This window comes from Harmonia axyridis, chromosome 3 (genome assembly GCF_914767665.1).
Source record: "Harmonia axyridis chromosome 3, icHarAxyr1.1, whole genome shotgun sequence".
Lineage (NCBI taxonomy): Eukaryota > Metazoa > Arthropoda > Insecta > Coleoptera > Coccinellidae > Harmonia > Harmonia axyridis.
The window spans coordinates 10366340-10384470 of NC_059503.1; the positions used below are offsets into that span (position 1 = coordinate 10366340).

Below are 18131 nucleotides of genomic sequence, written 5' to 3' on the forward strand. Positions count from 1 at the left end.
TTAAGGCTTTTTATGAGATTACACTCAGGTGAAATTCATCTGACTTTGGCTGATTGTGAAGTTGACCTAATTATCCACTATACCAAAATTATTAGGTAATAACGCTGAAACAAATTTAGTCGAACACAAAAATCGTCGCAATTTTCAATAAGAACAAACAGATTTGTTTCGAATAGATAGAAAACTCAAAGATCACCAACTATTCATATAATTCGTATCAAAGGCAGTTGCTTCAGGCAACTAGCTCTACGAGATCGTTTCATTTTTGATCAAAGACTGACAAATTGGCAAAGAAAATACGCTGAAGAAATCATTTCTTCTGGATACTTCTTATACTCTGGAAATAGAAATGCTTACAAATCGAAAAGGTAACTAGATAACTAGGAGTAAGTTCTACCTGAGTGTAACCTAAGCCTATGGTAGCTTTCCCACAATTGCAGATCATTGTGGTACTAATTGACCAGGGGGCGTTTTAAGTTGTTCATTCTCACCCCTTGGGTAATCGTTTTTTTTTCAACCAAACCTCTCTTATATGCTGACCCTTCTGCAGTATATTTCACAATAAGGACACTCACTTCTTTCGGAAGATGAAGCCTTCTTCCATGTTTGACTCGGTTATGGGTAGAGTCTTCGCCTGGAGTATGTAGTTCTTTGATGCGGTATGTTGGGGTAGATACCGCCAACAGTAAGGGGCGCAAAGTAGCACAAAACCACACAGCACAAACCAAGGGGGTATTGATAAAGACATAAAATTAAGATACAGAAATACTACTCTAAACTAGTGAGTCGTGCACTGAGCATTTTTTTGTGTGTTTGGTTGTGTATGATTTGTGTCATCTTCAAAGCGAATTGTGCTAATTCTCGTAGAAAGATTTCTACCAAGAGATCCGTAGGGAAAGATTTTGAGAAAAAAAAGATATTGAGACAAAAAGGCATAATGAAAGTTTTGAGAAGGAAACGAATTCTATTAATTCTACAGAGTATTTGGAATACAAATGGTTTTTGATATTCTTTTCTGTTTGTGAGTTATTTTGGTAACCCTTGAAAATGAGTATTGAATTTTAATTTCAACAGGAATTTGTACAGGTGTGAAAAAATAGTGTGGAATATCTGAAGAGGAAGTAAGAATTAAATAAGCAGATATTTTATATTAAACATTGATCCACAAAGCAACAGCTTCGGAGTTTCTTTTAAAACTTATCTTATTTTCAGAATTTAATTACTATGAGTACAATCGGTGGTATATCAATACACGAAACTTTTTTTATCCATATTTCAAACAACAACTAATGTAACATCATTTAACCTTCAAAATCTCGGTCCAGGCCCAACTCTATCTTCTGAAATTTTGGTACTCATGTGTTGAATCTTGCTACTAACAAGTAAAAAGTGATATGACACTGGCGGTATCATCTGTGGGCTAGGCCATAGAGTTTTGAGCGATGTGTTAACCTGAAGATTTTTCGAAAGTTATCGTGTTTAGCGGACGAAGTTTCTTGTACTAATATTTCCAGATATAATATTCGATAAAGTCTAGGGAGTTCAGATTAGGATATCTTGCAGGCCATAATAGATGGCGCGGCAGAAATATCACATTTTTTTCGAAAAATAATTGTCGAATACGAAAAAGCACATATTGTTTTTTTCTCTAGAAAAAATCATTCCATACTCTTGAAACCGTTACTTTGTGGACCTATTTTTCAAAATTTTCAATGATATTGAACCTCGAATAATATCCCTTATTATTATTGAATTTGATCATATTTCAGAAGCTCTGGGAAACGTCAAATAAAAAAGGGTTAACAAACTGGATGTGTACTTATCGTTCTAAGAAAAAAAAATAGAATGAACACTAGGCCATGTTCAGTAAACATAAAAAATCTTCGACTTGAACCATTAATTTCTATGCGCCAATTGCAAAAATTGTGAACTTGAATAGAACTCTTTCTGAGTGAAAAAGCACTAATATTTCATGCAAAAAACATACCTCCAAGTGATGAAAAAAATTTTTTGTGATACTGATCCGAAATTAAAAAAAAATAAATAAAAAGTGAGAAAAAAAATACGTGAGTTGTATGAAGTAAAAAGAATTTCTGTGTACTACGATGGCAATAAAAATGAAGCCACACTTCTCCTGACTTGAGACTATAATTCTGAAACTGTTCGGTTCGAAATATCTTGATTTCGAATGAGTGAAATAAACTGCAATAATAGGAAATAGAAATTTATTGTCTCTATATCTGGTCATTTCTTATATATAAAAAAAAGTTTAGGAACAAAATTCGAAATCATCAGTGGTCTGGTATTAGCAACATCAATTTGAACGTTTTTCATCTATAATTGGTAGGATTAATAACAGAAACGTGTTGTAATTGTTATTGTAGAATAAATTTTCAATCAATATATCAAGTAATAAACCACTGAAGATGAGATTGTTGTTCTAAACTATTGCCAAACCAACTCCACATTAGAATTCTATAACATTTCAAATATTTTCAACGATATCATTTGTGCCTAGTCTGGAAGAATACCTGTAGGTAAATACGGTATTATATACCGTATTATTATTATTCTGCAATTATTTTTCTGCATTATGTTATTCTGCTGATTTCTAACAACGGAGCAGTTGATTTAATCTTTCAAGAAATATCAAGTGTCTCTTCTGCGTTATTTTGGAAAATTTAAGAGTTAGTATTGGAACTTCAATTTCAGTTATTTTTATTGATATAAAAATCAATTTATTAAAAATATAACATTAATAAAATAATAAAGGAAATTTTAACAATGGCAGTATTTTGTTTCTAAATATCGCATTATTTTCAGGATTTTGTTGATATATTTTAAATACACTAATTTATATGTATATCGAACTAATATATTATGGAATATAAGTGCTTTAGCACGCGCAACAAGCGTATCAAACATAATATTTCATTATACCTGCATCAAAAGTACGAATAAAATAAAATGCTGGAAATGAATTTAAGATTAGGATAATTTTCCTTTCAATTTTTATTGACAGTTTGTATCATTGATTTTATTTGACTTAAAACTTTAAAATACTGGTGTGCCCAGTTACTTCTTTAAAACCTATAGATTAAACTGGCGAATTTTGAAGGGACCAACGTGGGCATTCGATATGCGAAACTATTCTTGAGTCTCTAGGTTTTCCGTTCGAGAGTTATCGTTATTACGGACGGACAGAATTGAAATTTAGTACGGATTCATCATCAGTAAGTCGGACCTTATCGTTTGGGACCATGCTTAAAATTCTAAAAATACAAACATCATGAAAAAGAAAGCTGAAAGAGTGCCGAATAAAAAATTGGAACTTTTTGTAACCTAGCAAAACCTTGAGATTTCGAATACTTTTTATTTAAAAGAACAAGGATTATGATACAGGTATGATAAAATATTATAGTTTTACTCTTTCTAGTATATTTATCATACATTACCTACTATAAATATACCCCCAATTACAATACCTACACCTGAGCACCTACATTCAACATCAAATTTTTTACAATATGCGCTAAGAATATTGATTGATACTTTGACACTGACTAACAGCTTAATATAATATCTACGAATGTGTCAATGTTTTTCTAAAATTTATTGTTTAGTTTTGGAGAAATCCACTTGCATTTTTAAATTTGTTAACAACTGCAGAGAATTAATGTTTATTCGAATTTCCACTTCGTTTGACATAGAAGTGCCAAATCGACCTTATAAATATTTGATACAGTGGCGGTTCGTTAACAGTTCTTTCAAACAATGCTACAGAACGTAAATAAAGGCAAAGAAAATTGATAGGTGTAACATCAAAGAAAAAATTGAAAATTGTCTTAATTTGCACGCAGTAAATTATCTATGACTATAAAAATAGCGTGACTACATAGATTTAGCTCTGAGCGTGGCATTTTCTTACTTAGGAGTGGATTCATAATTAATTTTCCGAAATTTGTAGTGATTTCATATAATTTAACCTTGAATTTCTTAACTCGTTCATTTTGCGAGGAACGATAAGTTTTAATTTAATTTTCAAAAATGACTGAATTTAATCAATAACTCAAAGACTCACCTTGTATAATAATACGCCCTAAATGGTGAAAAATTCTATCGTGTCCCAGAACCGTTACTACAGTTTTGTAACTCTTAGATACCACCCGCCACTGATCTGATATATAAGGTCGTTTATTAGATGAACTCGATCATAGATTATACACTCTGTGACATAAAAAATGCACTAACAAGAAGGCGTTGGAATTTTTCGACCAAAGAAATGTTCAACTTGTTGAAGAATGTAATTGATTGAAATTTCTTTCGAAATGATCTTGTACGTCATCCAGTAACCCTCTCCAAAAAGTTTCTTCGAAACTTTGACTCAACGAGATCCAAGTATCTGGATCTTAGTAAAGATATGCTATACCTCCTCACTGGATTCCTCACAGGACATTATCGATTTAGGAAACACCTCATGAGAATGTGTCTAACAGAAAATGACGAGTGCAGATTCTGTGGGGAGGAGGAAGAATCTCCGGATCACCTGGTGACGGAATGCCTCGCCATAGCTAGCCAACGCAAAACCTGCTTTGGACACGAAACTTGTAGAAGTGAGGAATTGGTCTCATTGAAGCTATCCCAGATATTGGAGTTCATTATAGACCTCTGGAACTTTAAATCGCGTTATGGAGATAATAGCTCTGATGCACAATAGACCATTAGATCGATGTGAAACGGAACCTCCTTAATGAAATCTAATCTAATCTTATCCAGTAACTCTTCGTAAAGTTAACCATTGAATTAGAAATGTTGGTTTGTAGTCCTACCGACCAAATCTCTTGTTCTTTCACTGATAGCAGTTTTCTGTTGAGCAGCATGTGCACCTTAGGGCTTATGTTATTGGATGATATTATTAATGGAAGCACATCTAAGTTGGTACTCATCCGATGCAATAAGAATGCTCATCGATATACTAAGATATCCTCCAAATTCTTTCATTCCTTCAGGAGCTGGAGGATCCAATTTTTGCACTTCCCCACATTGCAAGACATTTTTCGAAGAGGCTAACGTCAATATCATGCTATGGCCACCTAGATCTCCCAACCTTTCACCTATAGAACATGTGTGGGATATTATGGGTAGAAGACTAAAACTATTAGCCAATCATTCACTAGAAGTTCTCCAGCATGAATATAGATTGTCTGAGATGCAATACTTCAGGAGGAAATGAATCACCTGGTGGACACCATACCAAGAAGAGAAGGGCGTAGGAGGTGTTAACTAAAGGGAGTGGTGTAACACATTTTCAATTAAAATGCGTAAATTTCGATCAACTACTTGTTTGATTAAAAACTTCAAAGCCTTCTTGGTGTTGTATATTTTATGTCACAAAGTACAGTTACATCTTTCAACTAATTTTTTCGATTGAATTCTTCCGTTTCATAAACATTAGAAATAAACTTAACGATCAGATTCATAAGAATTCGAATGTGGAGAAGGTCACTACTATCTACTACCTCTTTCAACAACAATACTCATGGTACGTATACTTGAACAACTATCGTAAGTAGATACTATCGTATTTTGTACAGCATAAGAAGGGCAACACAACCCACTACACATACATACATTAATTCACGTTTTTTACCCCTGTTGGGGGTTGGCATACTATAAATTGAAAAAAGAGTACAATTACTAAACTGTCTAGAGATGAATATACAGTAGAAAGTCCAAATCTACAAACTAAAACACCAAATTTGGAAGTGTTCTATGAGGATCTATAAGGAATATCTACAGAATTGATACGCATATGTTTTTATCATTTTAAATTCTCGGCAAATGAGAATTATATTCCGTAAAGTTTCATAAAGCTTCTAAGGAAAAAAAAGAAGGCTAGCAGTTTAAGCTGCGATATCAATTCCAACAACACAGCGGAATTTTTATCACACACAAACACTACAGTGAGGGGAAGGTCTATACTTTTAATTGAATTTATTTACATACACAAAACATACCTCATTCCTCTGAAATGTTTTCTTGTCTTCGAATTTTATGAAAGTAATAAAAGAAGCATTGGAGACTTTTGCAATCAGATTTATTTCATTTTCAACTAAGGTTCTCTTATTTTTACTAGAAATTGTCAGATAATTCGAAGTTCACATGCTTGGTTTGTTAGATGGTAAATCTTATAGAACCCCTGTGTGCATTCTTATTTTGAGTTGCAATATTTTGAGAAAATTTCGTCAATTCTACATATTTTTAGATTTTTACACATATACGAGCTTTTTTTCTGAATAGGATTGGTTTTTGTTTTCGAATAATACTTTTTCATTTGAAACCAGAAATAATTGATATAAATGAATGCAGAATTATCTATCAATTTCTTTTTTGCATCGTAGAGAATTTTGTTTTGGACTACGAAAAGTATTTTCTTCGCATTTTTATCAATAAACTGAATTTTTTCTCGGCAGAACTATTTCATCTTCATTTTACTGATTCATTTAACAGTGGTTAGGTGAAAAACTTATCGTGTGTTTTTCCTAAAGGGATATTGATGCAATGATGATTCGAAAATCGAGTATTTGTATGAAAGTGAAAAATTGGAATTGAAATGCGGAAATTAGTGCTGAAGGAAGATGCACCAGAGTGTAAGGTGTGTGTAAGTGACGTGTTGAAGAAATTGAAGATCTAAATCTAACCACTGAACATTTGCAATGCTATAACATTCAGAATAAGATTCATGCGGAACGAAATTTTTGTTTTGATCACTCACCTGGCACTGTGGCTCAACATGATAATACTCCTGAAACAATATTCGAAATCACATTTCAAAAATACCAAAAAATGTCACAATAGAAATATACTCTACAATTTTCTTATCACGATTATTGCTTCCCGATATTAAATTTTGATAACTAAAAAATGGAATTCTCCAGTTTATTCGAAATCCAGAAATATTTCTATGATTTTTATTAACTCATAGTAGAATATATTACTTTGTATCACTTGTTTCTATAAAGTTACTCTAAATTAAAAAATCCAAGCTACTTTTTCATCTGGCAGTATATCTACAATATTTGTGTTTTTATTGTAGATTCATTTTGTGTTGGTAATAAGAATGTATAATTTAATCTTCCGATATTCATTTATTTTCACTTCAGTATTCATTCAACATTTGTTTTGCAGCAATTGATATTTCAACGATAAAAGTGAGTATCTTTATTGTCAGTATTTTACGAATTTCTTTGGATATCACTATTAGTATCCTATTTTTGCAATTATTTTTTTTTTAAATAAAAATACTGTTGACGAATTCAAAGATATTTTTCGAAGAATTAGTAAAGTTACATATTTGGAACAGGTATAAAGTTTCTTCTTGTTTTGTGTCAACCATAATGTTGAATATATAGTCTTCTTGTGCAACAAGCATCAGATGTGGATTCTTAAGTGGAATTCACTTGAAAGATCGATACCTACTCTCAAATTCCTCAAGCAACTACTGAGTGCTATAGTATTTTAGTATACTTACAAGATTTCTCAAGAAAGAAACAATAATTTTCCTAGTGTGACCAATGGGAACTATAATATAATTTGTTTTATTATTTATTTCTTGAGAATTCTTTAGACTTATCCTCCGAAATATGGGAATATTTCTATGGAAAGTCGATATTTTGAAAAAGTGCATTGAAGCTATCTGCTAGAGTAGAGTACAATCAAAATGCAACTATTAATTTCATGGTTTCGCATTTTTCTAATATTACCAATTTATCATCATTTATCTATTTATAAAAGCAGAAGTATAGAATAAATCAGCAAATATTCTGAATAAACAAACCTTCCCAACGAACAGAATTATTATTTTCCTGCAAAATAAAAATCTTGAAGCAGAAATCTCGAAAAATTGAGGAAAAATTGGGAAAAATTTAATATTTCTTGGAAGGGTGTCCATACATCAAACCGATACAGTTTTTTTATTAATTTTTTTGGGTAAGGATTTTTTTAGGGTCGATTGGCTAGAGCTTAGATTTTCAAAACAAATATTATTGATTTTTTGTTCTTGTACTGTGCTCAATCTGTCCTAAGAAGATCTCCTATAGATAGTGATGGCAAGTTGGTGTTGAAAATTGGTTTTTCATGCCTATACATATTTATTCATCAATTAAATGTTCAGATTCAATTTGATCGCATAGTGGTTTCTAAAAATATAGGAAAGTAGGTACTTAAAAGTTCTGAAACTTTTGGGTCTCTAGATATTTATTTTCACACAATAAATAAGTAGGCGAAAATAACTTTCATTTTCGTTCTTTTTACGGTTAAGCCCAAAATAAACAAAAATTTTGAACAGAAAAAAGAGTTCTTCCAATTTTGTGTTCCAGCCCCACTTCTAATCTATGACGAATTATATCAATTTGACAAGACCACAAAATTTCATTGTACCTTTCAAAACAATAATTTTTTAAATGGGTTTGAAACTCTCAGCCTTAATCAACAAATTTTTTCCCAAGAAAGAATTCAGGGTCCTTATGCTGGGTCTAGACGGGGCGGGAAAGACCACGATCTTATACAGAATGAAACTTGGAGAGATCATATCCACCATACCAACCATTGGTTTTAACGTGGAGACGGTGCAACACAAGAACATCATCTTCACAGTGTGGGACATAGGGGGACAAGACAAGCTGCGATGTTTGTGGAGACATTACTTCCAAAACACTCAAGCCATCATATTTGTCGTGGACTCGAGCGATGTTGACAGACTGAAAGACGCCTCCAAAGAATTGAGATTGATCATGGAGGATTACGAGCTAAGGAAAGCGATCCTTTTGGTCCTTGCTAATAAACAGGACGTACCTGGAGCAATATCGACAGCTGACATCGCCAATTTGATGAAGATGCACGAGATTACGGACAGGAAATGGTACATTCAGGGAAGCTGTGCTCTCCAAACAACAGGCTTATACGAGGGGTTAGATTGGTTGGCTGCTGAATTGAACAAAATATGAGAAATGCTGGCTGGAGTTGTGGTTTTTGCGCAGATTTGGAGATTAGGCTTTTTGGATTGAATTTTATCATATATGGTTTAACGTGAAGAAATTGGCGAAGTTCGTTAGTGAACATGAAGATCATTCGTACATATTGTTTGAAGTTAAGTTTTATTATTTTATACAAAAACCCTTCTTTGGAGAAAAATATAAGCCTTATTGAATTCCCATTTGAATCTAAAACAAAACTCTTCAGTTTCCTCACAATGATTAATCGTTGAAGTTAAAGTGGTATATGCTTAAAATTTCATTACACAGAAACAATTTATTATCACTTAACTCAATAAGTCCGGTGCCAAACCAGTAGAAATCTTTTTTTTTAATATTCGACTTTATTCGTCAACATATAGTCACCTTCAATAGTGATTCATGTACACCAACGTACTGTTGAATATACATTATACATATATACAGTGCGTTATATATTAAAAGTCAAAGATTTTTATTGCATTGCTTACAGTCGACAGAAATATTTTAGATGAAATAAGTAGATACTCCGTGTCTTAAAGTAGAAGACACATTACAAAATATTTTACATTTTCACTTCATCAGAAAGACAACCAAGAAATTTCGATTTTGTTTCAAAAATATAATTGTTTTAAATTTCCAAAATCACTGAATTGGACCAATTTCAATTACGTTTTTTCAAGATTTGATATGAACTAATCGGATTCTAGTGCAAGAAGGACCATTTTGGAATAGAAATCAAATTGTATATCGTCGGCTAAGAGTGTAAATCTGCTAAGTCCATTTTGAACAATTTCACAGGAGACCAAAAAAACCGTACAGTACAGTGTTATAATAATAATAATAAGAGAGTTTATTCATGAAAATACATTCAATAAACTCTATTGAATGTATTTTCATGAATAAACTCTCTTATTATTATTATTATAACACTGTACTGTACGGTTTTTTTGGTCTCCTGTAAAATTGTTCAAATTGGACTTAGCAGATTTACACTCTTAGCCGACGATATTCAGTTCTATGCCCCGAACCGTCACAAAATCCGAGGGGTTCTGGGATATTATTTTCATTAAGGAACCTCTTGTATAATTGGTTTTAAAAAGTTTCACTTTGCATTAGGATCTTTAAAAAAATTGCGGTTCTCACCTCAATAACCTTGTTATATAGTCGGGCCAGTTTTCTGGGAACATAACCAGAAAAAAACCAATGGCAATTAGTATCATGCCTGCTAGTTTCATCCCTTCGAAGGTGGCGCCGTACAGCACAACATCCAGTGCTGAAAAATTTTAAAAGATGATCAGTAACATGTTCGCCTAAAATAATTTGAAATCAAATAAATATTTTGTATTTGGAATGAAAATATTTTGTCATAGAGTATAATAGAAACGAAATGTATTTGAGATTCAAAATCTACATAGGCGTACAATTTTGCTTCCACCGTTTTTTTCCGAAATTCGAGGCTTTATTTTAAAAAACAGGTTTCACATTTATGATTCAAAGTATTTTCTATCGCTGGCCACTACTTTCTCCCATCTTTCGAGCATTGTCATGCTGTAAAATCACTTTATCATCTCTTTCGTTGTATTGCGGTCATTTGTCTCTCAATGCTCAGCCCAAACGCAGTGATTGCGTTTGATAACAATTGTCTGTGATTGTTTCAGTCGATTTTAACAACTCATAATTCACTACACCGAGCTGGTACCACCAAATACTGAGCATGAACCGTGAATATTCGGTTTGACCGTCGACGTGGAAGTATGGCCGGGATATCCCCATGATTTTTTGCGTTTGGAATTATCGTAATGAACCCATTTTTCGTCTCCAGCCACAATGCGATGCAGAAATTCTTTCCGTCTTTGCCTTGCGAACAGCTGTTCACAAACAAACAAACGCCGTTCAACATCTCTCGGCTTCAACTCGTACAGCACTCAATTTCCTTGTGTCTGAATCAATTCAATGACTTTCAGTCGTTTTGAAATGGCTTGTTGCGTCACTCCCAAAGATCGTGCCAATTCTTGTTGCGTTTGACACGAGTCTTGATCAAGTAATTCCCCCAATTCTGCATCTTCGAAAACCTTCTCTTTTTCGCCGCCATGCTGGTCTTAGCCATCAAAATAACTGTTCTTGAAGCGTTGAAACCACTCTCGGCACGTTCTTTCACTAATAACGGCCTCACTATAGGTATTTGAGAGCATTCGATTAGCCTCAGCCGCAGATTTCTTCAAATTAAAGCAGACAATTAAAACCTCCAGCAAATGACGAGAATTTGGCTCGTAAGCTGACATGTTTAATCGAGAATAAATTTATGATGCAGACACAAGTCGACGAATATTTCGATGGCGTTATGTTTACAAATACCGAAGTTTATTGTATGACATCTACGATCTACCGCTAAAGCCATCTACTGCAAAACGGCAAAACCAAAGTTTTACACCTAATAATATTTTTTTTATTTCAAATTGAATTTCAATGAAATTTTTTTTTCGAATATTCAAAATTAATTTTATCATGAATTAATGAAAGAACTTGATCTGGTAAAATACAATCAGCATTATTAATGAATCCAAGATCCAAAATCCAAGATCATAATAAATGAGAGAAATAATTTTTTTCTGGCGGTTCTAACGAAAAAAAATTACAATATCGATACAATTTTCTCAACAGCCCCTGTTCGTTTCTCCAGCTTGAAATCGTAGCCTTAGAAATCCCATTGTACCGAAAAAAAAATGGGAAATATTTGTCCCATTGTTCATCGTTACAGTCTCGACAACTGGCAAAAAACCCAATATTTTCTATATAAACTTCCTACTAAAAGAGAAATCTTACCTGCGGAAACTGGAACCGCTGTTATGAGTCCCAGGGTGATGAATAAATCATAGGTGAGAGCAACGCTGAAGTTTCCCAGTAAATTGGCAACTGTAACATTTTTCGTTTATTTGCACAGTTTCGAAAGAAATTGGAAGGATAGACGTCTCATTCGAGAATTGTATAAAGGATGGAAAATTGAGGTTAGATTGAAAGTAAAGAAACTGAAGGAATATAATAATTAGAAAAGAAATGTGTCGAAAAACTTCTGAAAGAAGCTGCATAAATCATAAAGCATAGTTAACAAAGAACAGGAGCAGAAATAGAAAAAGAACAATAGTTGAAAAGATAAAACGAAGAGGAAACAAAAATGGTTTCTGCACAAAATACATTATGTTAGAAAAAAAATTACTGCTGATAGAATCGTGTTCACTTTAAAGTATAATACTCAGATACTACTCAATAACATAAAGAAAGAAGAGAAAATAATCACTCGACAGTTTTAGATAGCAGTTGCGGTTAAGAATAACGATAAAATGAGAAGAATAACAAAATCAGACAGAAAAGGCTTGAATATGGAATAACATCAAGAACGATTAGTTCTCCACGATGAGATTTCTAACAAAAAAAGAAAAGAAAAAAAAATCAAAGATAGAGGTAAGAGATTTAAAAATATACAGAGTACTGTCCAAGATACGTCTCGAAAGAGAAGATATCTAGTGCGGGGAGTAGAGAGAGATTCCCGTTAGTTGAATAAAAAATTTATGATACGCCCATTTGAACAATTCCGTTTTCAATATCGCTTTGAGGGAAGAGAAGTACAAGTAAGTGTGTTCGGAATGATTTTGTCAAGATAATATGAATTCTGATTTAGAATTTTGAAGGAAACGAGGATGATGTATTCTCAGATTCTATTCTGTTATCTTTTGATCGTTATTCCACCATGTTGATCACTGTTTTATTAGAGGATACCATGAAACAGCGATTCGAACATTTTTAATTTAAATTACCTTCAATGTTCGTACACTTTACCAGAATATTCACCATCCATTGAATTCCATTGAAATTTACTTAGAAATGAATGGAAATGACTTTGATCCAATTTTCTTTTCATTTGTCATAGTAATTTTCCAAGATTACTGTATACAAGAACATTAATTCAATAAATTATGGTAATACGTGGAAAAGAATGAGAGAAAATGAAGCTCAGTTTATGAAGAATCAAAGTGGCCGAAATTCATTCAAACTTCATTTTCAGTTCACAAATTGTTCATTTTGAACGACATGATTTGATAAGTTCTGACAGAATCAATTCTGTATCCCAGAGATAATGATGTCTGACTAATTTGAATTAACCTAATCCGACAGAGAGCTCGAATGAATCCTCTAGAATTGGCCTCCGCTTCATTATTTCCATTGATAAACCTTCGAAGTTATTTAAGAGAAAAATTTTGAACCTGGAATTATCAAACTTCACACAGGTATCGGATAAAAATCGAAAGATTGGGTACTCTGCAAAATTCGGAAGAAGGTTTTTCATATCAAAGTGCGATAGAATAAAAAACAAAAAAATAAAATAGAACGAGAAACAAAAAAAATTATAGAACGAAAAAATATGATAAACAAAGAATATAAGAGAATTTAAACAACTCACCAAGAGAAAGAAAACTGGCACACAGCAAAGCTGCCCATGGTAATTTATCGTACTGAAAACTCTCTATACCGGTGAAGAACAGCAACAGGCTGAGAGGCCATAGGAAGGCCGCATTGAGCATACCGATCAGTGAGAAGAACAGCGCCACTTGACCGTAAGTGGCATCTCCTATAACTTTCTTAAAAAGTACTTTGTACACGGCAGAGCCTGCTGCTGCAGACGACGCCAAAACAACCCCACCTAAGGTTGGACTCCCTGTAATACCGTCCATGTAGGCGAGAAGGGCTACGCCCGTGTCGCAGATTATCACAGCCATAATCTGGAAATCGGTAAAAAAAATCAAGAAGAAACTAGTCTTCCGCGAAATAAAGGGTGTTTTTTTTGAAGCTATAGAACTTTAAATTACAATAAAACAACGATGGATTATTCGATTGACATTAATTTTATTTATCCACAAGATAAACTTGTGGCATTACATTTTAAATATGATTTCTGGCATATGACCGACACGGTTGGCTCGGATGTAGTCCAATCTGGACGTCCAATTTTAGATAACTTTTTCCAACATTTGTGGCCGTATATCGGCAATAACACGGCGAATGTTGTCTTCCAAATGGTCAAAGGTTTGTGGCTTATCCGCATAGAGCAATGACTTTACATAGCTCCACAGAAAGTAGTCTAGCGGTGTTAAATCACAAGATCTTGGAGGCCAATTCACAGGTTCAAAACGTGAAATTAGGCGTTCATCAAACGTGTCTTTCAATAAATCGATTGTGGCACGAGTTGTGTGACATGTTGCGCCGTCTTGTTGGAACCACAGCTCCTGGACATCATGGTTGTTCAATTCAGGAAACAAAAAGTTAGTAATCATGGCTCTATACCGATCACCATTGACTGTAACGATCTGGCCATCATCGTTTTTGAAGAAGTACGGACCAATCATTCCACCAGCCCATGAAGCGCACCAAACAGTCAGTTTTTCTGGATGTAACGGTGTTTCGACATACACTTGAGGATTAGCTTCACTCCAAATGCGGCAGTTTTGTTTGTTGACGTAGCCATTCAACCAGAAGTGCGTTTCATCGCTGAACAAAATTCGCTTATGAAAATCGGGAACAACGGCAATCTCATTTTGCACTATTTGCAAGCGTTGTTCAGGCGTGAGTCTATTTGTGATGAATTGCCAAACCAAACTGAGAATAAATCACTTGACAGCTGTTAAATCGGTCGCCATCTTGAGCAGTAATGCCAACTTAAAGTTATATACCTCGAAAAAAAAAACACCCCTTACAAGCCGTCTAAAATTGTACCGGGAGTAGCATTTTGTAGATTTGCACTTTTAAATGGTCATTTGATGTTTACCTGAGTAGTCTCTATATGTGGTAGGAATATGTACAGTTCATCGCTGTATATTTAAATACATCAAGTTCACTCAAGAAATATAAAAAAAACTCACCCTTATTCCAACAAATTGCTCGTGGAGGATAACCCACGAGAGCAAATAGACGAAGGAAACATTTGTAGCAAAGAGGGCCATCACATCGGTGGCAAGCAATATCCGTAAAGACAATATGTACATGTAGTGAGTTCCTACCCAAAGAAGGCAGAAAAAGATGCATCTTATCATGAAACGACCTGAAATGATTCGATATTTGAAACATTTCAGCTATTCAAATCTTCTTATTATTCATTTTTAATACAACTAAATCTATTTAAATTCAGGAATGTTTGCATTTGCATTGAAAATAGTTGTTCATTTTAACCTACAATACTCTGAAGTAAAATGAAACTCTATGATTATATGTATATTCAAATAAAAAGCAATAATAATTTCAATCAAGACCATTTTCAATCGATCGAATCAATAATCATTGAGGTAAATATTTGATGTCGTAATTCCCAGTTATTTACTTGAAGGAAATTTGTCTTGAATGAAAGCAATACTTAATTTCCGATACTTATAGTGGAAATTGAATAATATTGTTTCCATTCGAATCAAATATGGAATTGGAAGAATGTACACGTACACAAATTCTCGGAACAACTCTTCTATGATCGGAACTGAAGGCAAAATAAGAGGTTAAATAATAATTATTGTTTTCGGTATTGAAAATTTCAGAAAATATTATAAATTGATTAATTGAAGTAAATACTCATTGAATAAAAACGGAATCAGTCTAATTCTAACCTCATCAAATAAGTTATGAAATCAATATCTATCAAATGTAAAAAAAACAGACATATCGATGATCACAGTATGGAAAAAATTGCAATATACAAGATTTAATTTAATAAGAAAAAATAGTAATTCGCTTCTATCTCCAAATTCATAGGTAATTATTCCAAAAAACATATTATTGAGTGAAATAAGATTATCAGAATACTATTCATTTTGAATTTCACTTTCTTAGTCGAATATTTTTCTCTGTTCGATTTCAGTTCATTTGTGGTTCTACCATAGATTCGTGGGATTTATGACACACACATAGAATATTTCCAACCTAATCATCGATTTTAAATCCTAGCTCCGCAGCTTCCGAGTGGATTCACTGGGATCTACGACCGGGCTAAAAACATAAAACGAACATAAACCGAAGCAAGCACCGCAATCAACTTACCAAGGGTGAATCCTCGATCCCTAAAATCCCTTATACATTCCGAAAGAATGTCGGACATTGATTCGCATCGTTTCGTGCTTATTCTACTGATGAAGAATAAAGGAAAGAAGAGCATGGTCCAATTCGTTACGAACCAAGTCGTGAAGAATGGAGCTTGATAAGGAATGCCCTGCAAACGACAACCAATTACGTTTTTATAGTTGCTAACATTCGAAATGCTCTATCCGATAGCGTTGGTGTTTATGTTCGAGTCATTAATTTGAATAGGTACCTCCAGATGGAATTTTATGGGGAAGTTAAATTTGAAAAATGAGTATCTAGTTGGCAGATTCTTAAATTCTCGTTATTTCAAACTATGAAGAATATAAGTCCGTAAGTACTGTTCTGATTTTAAAAATATTTAGTATGTCAATCTCAATGAATTATTTTGATGATGACTACATGATCTGCAAGGGATTATTGACATTGAATGAAGATATATGAGTTTTTGGCCAACCAGTATAATTTGCAACCGACGCATCCGCCATTTTGATACACATGGAGTTTTGAAACTTTCCAATACTAATTTATTGACACATCAAAGTTATTACGAGATGAAAGCACCTCCTCTTCTGGTAGGTCCTCGGTACTGGCAGGGGAGTGTGTAGTGACTCTGCATGACTGAGAGGTGGCGTAACTGGCCTCGCGACACACTCTAGAGCGGTGAACCGGAGGGTTCATAAGACTCGTACTAGGGCAGAGTCACCCCTCCACGATGGAGTGGGAGGGTGTCTTGGGCAGAGATCGTTAGATTAACCAACTGATGAGTCCACCAGAGATCTCGGGACGACCGCAATCCACAGAGAGAGGGTACGCCTACATAATTTTGATCGAAAACGACTCGCCAAAGTTCCATACTTACTCACTTTGTATAATAATTTATTTTCGAAATATAAACTAAAACCTCCTAGGAATAAATATTATCGGGTTCAGAGGAGAAGCACTTCGTTTTAGTCATTCATTTGAAGCTGTTTTACCACGAAAAAGAGATTATTTAAAATGAAAGATCGCTGTCAAATTTGAGTGATAAGTTAAGCAGAGAATAATTATCCCAACTTGTACTTCGAAATGAGAAAAAGAGTTTCGCAGGTAGAATTTTCTTAATATTAAATACTAACTTATTTTTTTTTAATCAATCACTTACATACGTTTGTTGAATAGCTGACATATTAATACCAGTTGTATCATGTGGCACCAATATGGGGTCATCATCTACATCTAGTATTGGCCTTCTCAGATAGAGATATTTGATACAATGTGTGGCACCTACCCAAGATGCTGTTACGCAAACTGTTACCCATACTCCAAAATATATCTAGAATGAAATAAAATGTTCCAATTATTTACTGCACGTTTTAGAACCGGTAGAACTTAATTCTACTAGTTTGTCATTCGATTGAGCGTGTTCTCATCAGTTCAAAACCAGTTCCTAATTTTTACCAGTTCATAATTAGTTCTTATCAGTTCTGTCCGAATTTGTTCTAAACAGTTCTGAACCAGTTCTGAACGCTTTCGGTATAATCGTTGATAAAAAATAGTATTTATTCTAGCGTTTTGGATAGCATTAATTCAACAAAAGTTCTTTACAAAAATTGCTAGAGGGTTGAAGAAATATTTCACAAAATCATTCATTATTTCTCAGGACTGATATCTCCACATATATCTAAAAACTGGAGGCAAGTCATGTGATTCAGTCATGAATGTGATTGAAATCATTAAAAAAAAATTATGCGGTTCTACCTTGAACTGGATCACGCTATGCAGATACTTCTCGATTGGTACAAAGATTTATTATGAAATGAGGAAAACTACAGCTGAAGTGTATAAAACTATGCCATTTCGGTACTAATCAATCTCTTTGTATTTTGCAACAAGTGGAGCTGTAAATGCAATTCGCGTTTTTTCATTCTGAATTCACCCACATGCGTGCGAACGAACCCTAATATTCGCTTCATATGTTAATTGGGGTTTTTAAATATTTGCATTTTGAATAATTCATGTTAG

The 18131-nt window shown here is 33.7% G+C and overlaps 2 protein-coding genes across 6 annotated transcripts in view; one reads left to right on the plus strand and one right to left on the minus strand.

Annotated features, from left to right (window-relative positions):
- The window catches only part of LOC123676772 (putative thiamine transporter SLC35F3), a 30661-nt gene that overhangs the window by 3793 nt on the left and 8737 nt on the right, over nucleotides 1-18131 (minus strand). For 2 of the 5 annotated variants that reach the window (XR_006747004.1, XM_045612971.1), the window contains exons 3-10: nucleotides 17272-17442; nucleotides 16089-16257; nucleotides 14927-15105; nucleotides 13471-13789; nucleotides 11838-11927; nucleotides 10158-10287; nucleotides 6776-6805; nucleotides 576-649 (exon numbers count right to left, since the gene is read on the minus strand). Coding sequence is in view for 4 of the 5 variants with exons in the window: in XM_045612971.1 (XP_045468927.1) it covers nucleotides 616-649; nucleotides 6776-6805; nucleotides 10158-10287; nucleotides 11838-11927; nucleotides 13471-13789; nucleotides 14927-15105; nucleotides 16089-16257; nucleotides 17272-17442 (1122 nt within the window). In the remaining variant the exon portion in view is untranslated. Of the gene's footprint in view, nucleotides 1-575; nucleotides 650-5261; nucleotides 5671-6775; nucleotides 6806-10157; nucleotides 10288-11837; nucleotides 11928-13470; nucleotides 13790-14926; nucleotides 15106-16088; nucleotides 16258-17271; nucleotides 17443-18131 lie in introns of those variants that run through there. The other 3 variants (XM_045612969.1, XM_045612968.1, XM_045612970.1) reach the window with 2 other exon arrangements.
- LOC123676774 (ADP-ribosylation factor 2-like) lies at nucleotides 8438-9214 on the plus strand. Its single transcript, XM_045612973.1, has one exon. It carries the CDS (start codon nucleotides 8463-8465, stop codon nucleotides 9003-9005), a length of 543 nt encoding a protein of 180 aa, XP_045468929.1. The 5' UTR covers nucleotides 8438-8462; the 3' UTR covers nucleotides 9006-9214.